Below are 13,723 nucleotides of genomic sequence, written 5' to 3' on the forward strand. Positions count from 1 at the left end.
TAGGTCACTTAACCCGTAAGGACCGCAGTGTCTGTTTCCAAGGCCTACAGGCATTTGGATGGGTGTCTTGAATGGACCTGGCTGAGACTCTGCTCTTCACCTACTACTTGTCCTATGTGGCCATGCCCTCCTAGAAATAGGATCTCTAGAAGTAACCCAGTAACATTAACAGACTCACCTGGAACAGGTTGTAGTTGAAATTCAAATTGACATGCAATGACCTGAGAGCAAATAAACCTTAATCCAGTTTCTGCAAGAAATTTTGCAGCCTATATGTATGGGGATTGGCATAAAAAAAAAAATCTACTGGTCCATTCAGGTCAGATAATTTATTAAAAAGCTGAATCTTCATGGTATCCTTGATTTCTCCCTGCCTTCTGGCCTTCTACCATCACAATGGAAAGACAAGGAGAGAAAAACAGAAAGATGACCTACTCTCTGTGGGCTGAAACATAAGCTAGGGCAGCAGAGATGAAATACACCTTAAGGAATGATGCTTTTACTTTGAGGCTGGAGAATCTCAAGGAGAGACAGTGCAGAGGTATGGGGGTGGAGTTCCCTGCAGTTTTGTTCCCAAAGGCAAGCTGGATATCCTCTGCTTTTTGTGTGTTTCGAAAACAATTATTTCCAATAAAGTTTGTTCAGATGTCCCACTATGCAGTGGATATTTAGTGCCCACTTACATTTTCACTTTGAGCAGCATGGCCAGGATACCCAGATTTGTACAATGTGCAGTTCAGTACAGAATTTACTCCTTGTCTCAGACACAGTCTCTCCCAGAGCCAGGGAGGACTGTGCAGAGTGTGTGTTTAACCATTGGGGTGGGCGTGCCCATCTCCTGTGGGCCAGTTCCAAAAACAGCCCCTCACCCCCTGCTTCAAACGACATAAATTCTGTCAGCATATTTTTGGTTTCTAATCAAGAGCATCCTTCTAGTGCTGGCTCATCTCATGTGGATTCCTAGTGATTCAAACTTTGTCTCTGAATTTGCAGGTGCTGAAAACCCTCAATTAAACACTCCACCTGAGATTTTACTGCAGAGTGTCATTGACATTTCTAGACCCTCCCTCTTCATTTGCAGAAGCCATGTAGGTTTATTTCCATCAAACACAGAAGCTCATGAACCTCAACTTACTCTGGGGACTGCTCAGAATGAAGAAGCCATATGCTAGATGGGATATTTCCTTTGGCTTTGGTGGAGTTACACCAAGAAAGTATTTAGCCTTTCTTCTTTGCATGTGTAATGCATCTTTTGCGGCACATGGCAACACCACAGTGTGATCTTGCTATCACTTGGTTTCATTTTCCTTCTGAGTCTTCTTATAGAAATCCTTTTTCAAGTCTCATGAAGCACAGTCCTTCCAGCCTTTATCCTTTCCTCCTTCTCCATGGTTGAAAGGCCTGGGTTTCTAAGCAGGATTGCTCTGCCAGTCATACTTCAAGCCCTGACTCTTTGCTTTTCCACATGCATCCTAGCTTTGGCTCAAACTTGCTCTTCTGGGGCTGGATCTCTGCAGCCTCTTCTTTAGAGCTATGCTTTCAACCATGATTTCTCCTTCCCTCACAGAGATATCTTCTAACACCTACATAAGGGCATTACTTGCTACTGCTCATCTGTCAGGAGGAAGGCTCCACCACCTGGATATATTCCCAGCATGGTTAGGACTCCTGCGCAGATGTGCTCCCCTGAGGGGAAGAGGCTGACCCTGGCACTCAGAGTGGCCTTACAGAACAACCTGGTAAAACAATTGTACATATTCAGTAAATTGTAAATAGCTTCCCCTTCTGCCAGAGATCAGGGAGGTGACATGAAGGAAGGACTGCTTTCACCTCTCAGGTCAGTGTTCCATTTGGGTCTTCCTGCTTGAGTTCCAGCTGTCTCTTTGTCACCTCTCTAGCTACTTGGCTACTGGTCTGGCTCCTGGACTAGAGAAAGCTCTTCTGAACTTTCAGGCTGGCATCCACATTAAAGCACTCAGTGGCTTCCTTAGTGCTCTGTGCTTACACACAGAATCATAGAATACCAGGTTGGAAGTGACCTCAAGGATCATCTGGTCCAATCTTTCTGGCAAAAGCACGGTCTAGACAAGACGGCCCAGCACCCTGTCCAGCTGAATCTTAAGTGTCCAATGTTGGGGAATCCACAACTCCCTGGGGAGGTTATTCCAATGTCTAATTGTTCTCATTGTGAAAAATTTTCCTCTTGCGTCCCATTGGAATCTCCCCAGGAGTAACTTGTACCCATCACCTCTTGTCTTTTCCAAGTGGCTTCCTGTAGAAAGGGAGTCTCCATCTTCTTTGTAGCTACCCTTTAAATACTGGAACATGGTGATAAGGTCTCCCATAAGCCTTCTCTTCTCAAGACTGAACAAACCCAATTCTCTCAGCCTTTCCTCATATGGCAGGCTTCCCAGTCCCTCGATCATCTTTGTGGCCCTCCTCTGGACCTTCTCCAGCCTGCCCACATCTTTTTGGTATAGCGGGGACCAAAACTGAACACAGTATTCCAGGTGTGGCCTGAGAAGTGCTGAGTAGAGTGGGATAATGACTTCTTTATCTCTGACGTTGCACTTCTTGATGCAGCCCAGCATCCTGTTGGCTTTCTTTGCTGCTGCAACACACTGTTCTCTCATATTGAGCTTGTTGTCTACCAGGACCCCCAGATCCTATTCCACAGAGCTGCTCTGCAGATAGGTAGATTGTGTGCTGCACTCCTGGATTATGCTTTCCAGGTGCAAGACTTTACACTTCTCCTTGTTGGACTTCATAAGGTTCTTGTTAGCCCACTCTTCCAGCCTAGCCAGAATATTCTGTAGGGTGGCTCTCCCTTCTGAAGTGTCCACTTCCCACTCAATTTGGTATTGTCAGCAAACTTCATCAGGATGCATTTGATTCCATCATCCAAATCACTTCTGAAGATATTAAACAGCTTTGGGCCCAATACTAATCCCTGGAGGATCCCACTTGTGATGGGGTTACCAGTTTGAAAAAGAAGTATTTACCACCACCCTCTATGTGTGGCTTGTCAATCTGTTCCCCGTCTGCCGCACAGACCACTTGTCTAGACTGTAATGTATCAGTTTCTCTAGGAGGAGGCTGTGGGGAACCCTATCAGAAGCTTTGGAGAAATCCAGGTAGACAATGTCCACTGCTCACCCCACATCAACCAAGCAGGTTACTTTGTCAAAGACAATCGGGTTTGTCAAGCATGATTTGCCTTTGGTGAATCCGTGCTGGCTTTTCCCAATCACGTGTTTCATTTGACTTGTGATAGCTCCCAGGAGGATTTGTTCCATAACTTTCCCAGGGATTGATGTAAGACTAATAGGCCTATAATTTCCTGGATCCTCCTTTAAACCCTTCTAGGGTGACATTAGCCTTCTTCCAGTCTTCTGGGACATCCCCCCATCTCCACAACTTCTCAAAGATTGTGGCGAGTGGCCTTGCAGTGACATCAGCCAGCTCTTAACACCCTCAGGTGGATAACATCCGGGCCCATCAATTTGTAGGGATCAAGCTCCTGTAATAGTTCGCATACCAACTCTTCCTTTACTGATGATGGGTCTGTGTTTGCATTAATCTGGATTTTTATTCCCAAGGCCTGAGGCTCAACAGTGCTGGTAAAGACAGAGGTGAAGAAAGTGTTGAGAACCTCTGCCTTTCCAGTGTTGTTGGTGACCAATTCACCTTTTCTGTTTAACAGCAGGCCAATATTTTTCTTGTTTCTTCTTCTTGTTCTTCTGCTGAAGAACTCTTTCTTGTAGTTTTTCAAATCTCTTGCCAATTTAAAATTGAGCTGAGATTTTGCTCTTCTAACTGCATCTCTGCATACCCTGACAATGACCTTATAGTTCTCAATGGGTATTCATCCACTTTTCCATCTCTAGCATGCTTCTTTTGGTTTTGAGCAGACTCAGAAGCTCACAGTTAAGCCAAAGGGGTCTCCTGCTCTACCTACTTCCCTTACCTTTAAAGGGGATGAACTGTTTTTGTGCTTTCAGGAGAGCTTTCTTGAAAAAACTCCCAGCACTATCTCCTTTATCCTTCATGGAAGCTTCCTACAGAATCCTTCCCGACTGAGCTCTGAACGAGCTGAAGTTTGCTTTTCTGAAGTCTAAAACCTTTGTCTTAATACTAACCTTCAGTGTGCTCAGCAGGATACTAAACTCCACTTCATTGTGATCACTGCAGCCAAGGCTATCACTGAGATATTACAGAGCAGGTTTTCTAGGTTTGTGAGTAGCAAGTCTAGCAGTGCCCCATTCCTGGTTGGCACATCTAACATTTGTATGAGGAAGCAGTCCTCTACGCATTACAGGAACTTGATGGTTAATGTTTGAGCTGCTGTAATGTTTTTCCAAAAAATGTCTGGATAGTCACCCATAAGAACCAGGTTCTGTTGACCTGGAGCTTGCTTAAGTGACCCAATATTGCTGCTGTCGTGGTTTGGGCCTGGTCGGCAGCCAAACACCAGGCAGCCACACTGTCCCCCTTCTCTTCAGGCAATAAGAAGGGACAGATGAGCCAGGCTTGGGGTTCGAGATAGGACCGGGACAGGAAAATCACGCTTTATGGTCACGAGCAAAAGGCAGACTTGTTAGGGGAAGGAAAAAAGAACATAGATTTATTACAGACACTAACAACACTTAACAGAGTAGGACAGTGAGAAGCATTGCCACATCTTGAGAACACCTTCCCCCCACCCCTCCCTTCTTCCTGGGCTCAGTTCTGCTCCCAATATCTCTACCTCCTCACCCCAGCAGCGCAGGGGCAGGGAATGGGGGGGGGTTCAGTCAGTGCTGCGGCTTCTTCCATCTTCAGTGGGGGGAGCTTCTGGAACTTGTTCCGCCTGCTCCATCGTGGTCCCCCTCTCACAGGAGACAGTCGTCCACAAACTTTCTCTGACATGAGTCCCTCCCACAGGCTGCAGTGTTCCCCACAGTGCTCCAGCGTGGGGCACCAACTTTCCCCAACTGGAGTCCCTCCCATGGGCTGCAGCCCTTCCCAAGCTGCTCCAGTGTGGGACACCCCCGCATGCTGCAATCCTCCCAGTTCTGAACTACAACAGCAGGTCTACCTTTTCCCACAAGACCCCGGCCTTCTTCAGGCACAGCACCTTGATCATCCAGGTGAAAAACACAGGCCATAAATCAATGTCTGCTCCACCATAGATCTTCATGGATGACAGGGGGCTGCCCTGCTGTCTCACCGCAGGATACAGGGGGGTCTCTGCTCCGGCACATCTTGCCCCTAATTTCTTCCTCCATTCCTTCACTGACCTTGCTATTCACACAGCTGCCACAACTCCTCCTCACAAGTCCGACTCCTCCTCACCATGTCCCTTCTTAAATACCTTATCACAGAGGTGCAGCTGATTGGCTCAGTTTTCGTGCAGAGGTGGAGTTGACTTGGAACTGGGGGAGCTTCGAGAAGCTTCTCACAGGGGGCCACCCCTATAGCTCCCTCCCCTGCTACCAAAAGACCCCACCACTCATTTAAACCCAGGACAGTTTCTTTGGCCTTATCGTCTTGGTTTGGAGGTCGGTAGCAGATGCTTACTATAAGATCCCCCTTGGAAATGACCCCTATGATCTGGACCCAGAGGCATTCTATAGGGCTTCCACAATCACCGTAGTTGACTTCTACACATTCAAGGTTTTCCTTAACATAGAGCATGGCTCCTTCACCTCTTCTTCCCTGCCTGTCTTTATGAAACAACCTATAGCCATCCATCACGATCCTCCAGTCATGTGAGTTGTCCCACCATGTATCTATTATCCCTATGATATCATAACTTTCTGACTGGGCACGGAGCTCCAGTTCTTCCTGTTTGTTCCCTGGGCTGTGTGCATTGGTATACATACACTTGAGATGGTTGGTCTTCTGGTTCACATCTTGGGAGGCAGCTAAGGAACATTTGTCACTACTCTGGTTGGCCTGGATTATTCCTCAGTTAGTTGTAATGGTGTGAGCGTTGCCACTTTGGACCCCACCCCCTGGGTCCTTCAGTTTAAAGCCCACCTTAACAAGTTGGACAGCCTTCTGCCAAAGATTCTCTTGCCTCTTCTAGACAGCTGGATCTCATCTCTCCTTAGAAGGTTATAGTCATCAGAGAATGTCCCATTGTCATAAAAGTCAAAGCACTCACAATGGCACCCACTGCAAAAGCAGAAGTTGATTTGCATTATACATCTATTTCTGGCTACACCTTTTCCTCTAACTGGTACAATGGAAGAAAAGATAACTTGGGCATCAATGCTTTTTGCTTGCACCCCCAAGGCTTTGTCATCTTCCTTGATTCTGCCCAGGTTCCAGCTTGCAGTGTCATTTGTGCACACATGAAAGATTAGCAATGGATAGCAGTCTGTGCGCTTGACAAGTTGTGGCACCCTCTTGGCAACATCTTGGACCTCAGCTCCTGGAAGGCAGCATACCTCTTGTGATTCCTTGTCAGGCCAGCAGATGGGTACCTCAGTGCTCCTCAACAGAGTCACCCATTATGAGCACTTCTTTTGCAGTATCCACTGTGTGCTGCTGGTACAGTTTCTCCTTGTAGACCTTGCTCATGGGTGTCTACAGCTGTTAAAACTTCATATCTGGTTTTGGTTGTAATGCTAGAGGATGGGGCCTGAAGCAGAGTCCTGCTTTTGTGGGTCACCAGGGTCCAAGGTGCCTCATTCTCCGTGGTGTCCACCACAGGCGCACAGTTCTGAAACCAATTATCTGTCTCTCTCTCAACCCCTCTAATACTGCGCAGCCTTTTAACTGTTTCCTGCAACAACTTGGCCACTTGATGCAACAGATAGATCATCAGCCTGTGCACATCTTTTTCAGACATTTACCTTTTCTCCAGGAGAAGGGTCTGGGCACTCATTGCAACCTACCATCTCTACCAAAGTCTCCTTCCTTACCAGTTCCATCTGGGTGGAAGCGTCAGACATCTCAGGGGCTTTCTCCTCAGAAACGCTGGTTTTAACAGGAGGCGAGTGCCCACCATTATCGCAGAGATCTCTTGAGCTGGTAGGGTGACTATGCCCTTCCGCACAAACTGCTGTGCCATGCTCTTTGCAGCCCTTCTGGTTGCTTATACCCCCCAAGCTGCTTTTTATAGTCATGGGGGTGGTCATAATTGTTCTGGCAATGCCCAGACCTCATCAATGTCTCCCACGAGAGCTGCCGGCTCCTGATGGATCTCTCCATCTCCCTGGCATTTTCCTGCTTCAGGAAAACAACCTGTTGGGTAAGATCTGCTGCTCTCCAGGGAGTCAAGCTGGCTTCAAAGCTGCTCTCTTTGGCAACTGACATGTGGGCTTCAGAAGACAAGCTGGATATCCAGACATAAGCAATAAAAATAATGGGCAAGTAAGTCAGCATCTCCAGCACCAGTCAGATTTTATTAGATATTGAAGAGACAAGGATGGAATCTTGGGCTGAACAGGCCAAGGATCTGTTTAATCAAAGCACAGCTTAGTCTCGGGGCTGAATGGGACTCCTGTGATGGGATTCTGAATCAGTGGTCTCCTGCCTCTGTCAGATGCTTTGTCTGACTCCATGTCAGACACTTTTGCTCTCCCTGCTCGGCTAGCTTAGATGGATCGCTCAATTATGAGCCATCTGGGACCCTTCTTGTCCTTCTGCTAGCTGGGAGCCAGTGTCAAGCTCGGCAGAGCTTTAGGTTTTATGGACTTGCCTGTCATCTTAAGGATTAAACAAGCTCATTTGTTTTGCGTTTGATGTTCCTAGCTAAGAGGTTTAAGGATTGGGGGTTATTTGCCATATCTAGTCTTCTCACTTCTCTCCTTTTTGGTCATCTGGTGGGAGGTCACAGCAAACAGTGCCTTCGAGGAGAGGGCTTGGTGATGTGAAACCTGAACCCAGCTCCAGATTCAACCCCAGGCTGACAGTGTCATCCTGCTTGAGGGCATCTTGTTGCCCTCAGCTCCTCTGCTTGTAGCCTAGAGAGAAGCTGTTGCAAGTCTTAATCGCTTGTTGCTTGTGGAGTTGTTGGAAGTTGCAAAATACCAGGCAGTGTCACAATTATGTTCCAGAAATGCACACAAAACTGGTGTCCAGCTCCCAACTCTACCTTGCTCAGGTCAAGATGAGGGAGATAACTGAATGGGCAAGGCTGTGTGAGTACCGTGTGATGCTGAGGGGGAAAGAGAGCAGGAGAGTGCATTGGGGAAGAATTTGGATTCCCAGTCATACTTTCATCAGTGAAAACATGAAAGGCCTTGTGGACTGGGGAGAACCTTGGGGGAAGGCAAAGGGATCCAAATGAGGCATTGTTTTAATTTTCAAGGTCACATACAGAAGTTGAAGGAAAATAGGCTGAAATATGGGCGGGAGGAGAGGGAAGAGAAGGGCTCAGTGATGAAGGGAAACAGAATTAGAACAGCTTTGAAGGCTGCTGAGAGGAGGAGGGTAAAAAAAAAAAAAAATAAGCCTTTATTTTGAGATGGTTTATTGTCCTTATGTTGAATCTGTTTGCAAAGGGCTTCATGTTTCAAGGGCTTATTCAGATGCTTGCAGGGACACCCCCCCCCTTTGAAATACTGAGAGCCACTGTATTGAGCCTCTGGACAGGGATGCTGGGCACCTGTGTGCAAGAGAAAGGGACAACCAAGGGGGCAAGCTAGTGGGGGAGTGGCAAAGGCTGTGCACTGTGGGGAAGGCTGCTTGGATAGATAAAACAAGCTGGGGTACTTGGTGAAAAAACCTCCACCTTTTCCATGCATGAGGGTTCCGGTCAGGTTATTGCCACCTTTGCTTTGCTGGAAGGGTTATATGGGGGAGGACACATGTGAAGATAAGGGCAGGACTGGATCAAGCTCTTTGTCAGAGCTGTTTGCTTGGAAAGGGGAGACAGAATGGTGAGATTGGGTCCTGTGTGGGTTTGTATAGGAGGAATGTGGTGCAAGGATGTCCCTTGGCAGGGATGCTCCCTGGTCCAGGGGAAGCAGAAATCTTGAGCTGGTGCTTCCTCTGCTCTTGGAGGCTGCCTCACAGAGTCTGTTTCAGAGCAGCACAGACATGTGGTCCTTGATCAGAGATCAGACCCTGTGTTTTATCAACGTCACATCACCACTTACAGCTCTACAGGGAGTAGGCACCAATCAAGACATCATAGCTTTTGAGAATGATTTTGAACGTGGTTATCAGCTCTTTTATGTATGAAATTCTCATCATATTGAAGCCAAGGTTTTATCCTAAGTGTAATGGATAGATCTCCTAGTGGAGATTAATCTGTAATTTCATAATATGTAACACTGAGAGTGAGATTTTTACCTCCAGATCTCTCAGCACCAAGGAGTATTTGCTCCATTTTACATATAGGAAAACTGAGGCAAAAGAAGCTTAAAGGGAACATGCAAAGGTGTAAAATAAGCCTGGTAGACTTCTTGGCTTCTGTGTGGAGAATTGAAAGAACTTGGGCATTTTGGTTTGTTTCTAAGAAATTGGGGGAATGGGTTTGTATTCAAAATGGAAAGCCTACCTAGGCTGGAGGACAAGTTAAATAAAAGCTAATATAATATGTCTAGTATCAGAAGAATAGAAAATGATCAGGGAAGTACTGTTTGCCATGTAATGCCCTTCTCAAAGTCATTAGATTTTGTAAACTCATCTTTGTTTTTAAGAGCTCATTCATTTCAGCAAAGTGCCATCTCCCTGTATGGTGAATTAAGGTGTAAATGGAAGAAATAAATAAAATACTTTGAGAATACTGGCATGTCCTCCAAGAGTTGAAGGCCATAAATGACAATGTATGATTTTTTCAGTCGTAAAAGAGCAAGCAGAGAAGAAAGCAACCAAAGTACCAAACTAGTCCTCTGTCTCCCACCTACTGTCTAACACAAAGGAGAGGGAAAGAAAAAGTCCAGTTCTCATCAAACCCTTGCAGGTAACTAGCTGACTTGCTAAAGGTCCCAAAGCCTGCCAGAAGAGCCAGAAGTCAGGCTTGTGTTTCCTGAATTTCAGTTCAGAGCTCTAAATTCTGCACGGAAATGACATTGAGTGAGTTCTCTAAAACAAGCTCAGCCAGTGTTGGCTTCTTCTGAAATCCCAACTCCATATGCAGTCTGCTTCCCTTTCCCCTGTCTGCCTCCAGTTACTTTCTCCTCCTCTCTTCTCTTACATTACCCTTCCCACATGTTCTTCCTCATGCTGACATCGACTGTCCCTTCTTCTCCTTTGCTACTAGGTGGGATCCTTCTTCATGATTAACCTGTGCCTGGTGGTCATCGCCACACAATTCTCGGAGACCAAGCAGCGGGAGCACCAGCTGATGCAGGAGCAGAGAGCCCGGTACCTCTCCTCCAGCACTGTCGCCAGCTACATGGAGCCGGGAGACTGCTACGAAGAGATCTTCCAATACGTCTGCCACATTGTGCGCAAAGCCAAACGCCGCACCCTTGGGCTGTACAACAGCATACAGAGCCGGCGCCAGGGCCATGTGGAACCAAGCAGTGCCAAACTAAGCATGAACAGGAAAAGCCAGAGGCACTACAGTAAGGATTGCATGGGTAAAGCTGGAAATGCCAATAGTGGAGACGTGAGAGTAACTGTGAGCGTCTCCATGTGCCAGCTTGCCAAAGGACTTGTGCCTACAAAGCACAGAATTAAAATTAACGTGGGGCCATGGCCAGCACACCAGACCAGCAAGGTTGGGGATGACCAGCAGGAATGGGAATGAAACAGGGGTGACCAGCAGGGAACATGGGAAACCCAGGTCTGAAACCCAGACACCATAATGGGATCACTGGCTGAGGCTTGTAAAGGGCTTCAGGTCTGGTATAGCAAGGTGATGATAGCAGTTGGGGAGATATTAGCGGGATATGATGGAGTGGGATTGAAGATTGGACTCAGTGACACAGCAGGTCCCCCAGAGCTCTCCTCCCAAACTGAGTTGCTGCGGAAGCTCAGGAGAGAGGCAAAGGGAGTAGAATTGCAATAGCATGTCCCCTCAACCCATGGAGCAATACTGAAGAAGTCTGTTTGATATGCAGGGGCAATGGAGACAATTTCTATTGATGGGAGCACATGCTGTTGTGTAAAATTAGACATGATGTACCATTTAAATTGGATTCCTGGCCTGAAAAGTGACTGTAAAAATGGTTTTATAGAGTTAGTATTAACTGCCTGCCAATGCCTTTCCTAAGTTATGCTCCCATTAACATGCAAAAAGGCGAATTTTCCTTCAGCTGGTCTTGTATACTTAGTCTTTCATTTTCTTCATTTGCTGGGAGATAAGTTTCTGCAGGCTTCATGCACTGTGTTAATGAACTAAATGCTTTGTTCCCCAAGTGTCCATTTGATCTGCCAGGCCCAACTGGAGGATCGAGGAACACAAACTTAGTTTTCTCACTGAAGTCAGGAAAACTGTTCTGATTCAGAGCGCACGGACGATCAGGAGGAAGTGTTCTTGTGCTGTCTTTCCTGGATTCCTGAGATGCTTTGCTAATGTAGCTTCCCTAATTTAGAGCGTCCGGCTCAGCATGTGGGTTCTCAGACCCTACTTGCTGCAGTTCAGGCCAAAAGTAGCCCTCGTGATTGTTTTTCCCTCAGTTTCCATTAACGGAAGCTACTGAGTCTCAAGCTGTGATTCCTGCATCAGACGAAATAGTTCTTCCTCCATGGACGTGAACCCCCCATTGAGCCTAATCACTGGCAGCTGAACAGTACCATGCCTTCTAGTGACACAGCCAGTCAGTATAAAGCCCCCAACAGCAGTGGCTTTTATTGCTGCTCTTGAGATAATGTGTCAGATTTAATCATCCCTACAGCTAGAAAGCCCAGTTACCCTGTCTGAATACCCAAAAGCCAAACAGATGCCCAGTTTCAATGTCTTTCTCAAAGCCTTCTCCTTTAAGCGTGATCATTTCTCTCCCCAGGACTTTGCCAGCAGCACAACTCTCTTGACTGCCCTCCTCAGGGCTTGGTCCAGCCCATTGCTGTGACATCAACCTCTGATCCCACCAACTGCCCCCGATGCCATAAGGGGGAGCATGAAGTATCCCGAAGGCTCTCTGTCCTGGATAGTGCTGACTCAGACCAGGAGGATGGAGGAGCCAGCGAAGAGGAGGGAGAGGGCAGCAGAGAGGGCCAAGGTGCCTCCGGGCTGGAGAAGGAGGAGGAGGAGGTGGAAGAAGGCGGCCGGCTGAAGCTCTGTAGTGACATGTGGCGAGAAGTGAGGGTCAAGCTTCGAGGGATTGTGGACAGCAAGTACTTCAACCGTGGGATCATGATCGCAATCCTAGTGAACACTATCAGCATGGGCATCGAGCACCATGAGCAGGTAGGGCACCTCAGGGCACAGGGTGGGCAGCGGGGACAGGTGAGTCCTGCTTGGGGTTATGGCTGTGCTAAGCAGCTGATGCAGCTCGGTGGAAGCAGAGATTGAGCAATTTGGACCCCAGGCTGCAGCACAGATGGTCCCAGCGTGGCTTTGGAGAAAGCCTCAGGATCTTGCAGGGTCTTTTCTTCCTTATCCCTGCATTTAATCACTTTCACTGTCTCCATGTATTTTCCACTCACCACCTTTCAAACCCCCTCTTTTCCTCCTCCCTGCTCACTTCTACCCTTCTTTTTTTGTTTTTTCACCGTGTCTTCTCTTTCCATCTGCTTCCCTCTCCTTCACCCTCATCTCTTCCATCTTCCTCATCTCTCTCTCTCTCATTTCTCTCTTCATTAGCTTACTGAATCCTTAGTCTATTTGGTTAATTTAATGTGCCCTCTGGGGATGTCACAGGCACTTCACCAGCATCTCAATTCAAATCCATCAGCTCGCTAGCCTTTCCAGATTAATTAAGAGATGCCTGAGCACCGTCTATCTATACAAGAAAGCTAGGAAAGGCACCACCTCCCACCTTCAGTCATTTTGGGGGCTCAGATGGCTTGAGCCTTTCCTTTGCCCTGACAGCAAGAAGTGATAGATAGGTCAGACATCGACAGCAGGTGTGGGCACAGGTTTGACTTTGATGCCAATAGTTTGCAGGCAGCTCTGAGTCAGCAGTGCACTTTATCCTAATGACAGACTTGTGAGATGGAGCAGGATTGTGTGCCCTCATTTTATAGCTGGGAAACAGAGGCTGTGTCTACTTTGCGATGTGCAGGGCCAGCTTCAGAGGGTGTTAAGCATGCCCATGACCCTACATCTGCATTGCTGGCTGGTAGCTCTGCTGCACTTTGTGTTAAAGTCATGCACTATGCTGTACATCCATGTCTCAGATCTATGCTGCCAATCTGAATGTGACCATGATTCACTCCAGATGTCTGCTCAGATCAGAAAAATAAGATATCACTCCACTACTGAGATGCTGACTGCATGGAAGTTTTGGAGCCAAGGTGAAGTCTAGTCCTGAACACAGTCTCAGGCAGCAAAGAGACAAGCAGTGAGTCTGGTTCAAGCAAGGCACTCAGATTTGTCCTGTGTTGTGTCAGGATGGAGGTATCTTGAGACCCTGAGTACCTTAAATTACCTGTTTGAGTCAACACAGTGTCTCAGCCAGTATCTGAAGCCTCAGATGTCTGGATCCCACCCACATGCCAAGCATTAGACCATTTTTCAAAGCCCAGCTAGTTTCTGATAGAAGGATGAGAAACCTTAATTTGATCCCAGAATGCAAAACTGCACTGGATGCCTCAGTATCAGAAAAATACTGGCAGGAGCTCAGAGGAGAGGAAAATGAAGAAGAGGCTGGAGGGGTTGACTCATGAAAATAGA

The 13,723-nt window shown here is 47.2% G+C and overlaps 1 protein-coding gene across 6 annotated transcripts in view; it reads left to right on the forward strand.

The window, feature by feature from the left end:
• The window catches only part of CACNA1I (calcium voltage-gated channel subunit alpha1 I), a 178,022-nt gene that overhangs the window by 120,895 nt on the left and 43,404 nt on the right, over positions 1-13,723 (forward strand). For all 6 annotated transcript variants that reach the window (XM_032996854.2, XM_032996860.2, XM_042792996.1 and 3 more), the window contains 2 exons: positions 10,202-10,508; positions 11,892-12,295. In XM_032996854.2, coding sequence (XP_032852745.2) covers positions 10,202-10,508; positions 11,892-12,295 — 711 coding nt within the window. The remainder of the gene's footprint in view (positions 1-10,201; positions 10,509-11,891; positions 12,296-13,723) is intronic.

This window comes from Tyto alba, unplaced genomic scaffold (assembly GCF_018691265.1).
Source record: "Tyto alba isolate M040663 unplaced genomic scaffold, T.alba_DEE_v4.0 Super-Scaffold_2, whole genome shotgun sequence".
Classification (NCBI taxonomy): Eukaryota; Metazoa; Chordata; class Aves; order Strigiformes; family Tytonidae; genus Tyto; species Tyto alba.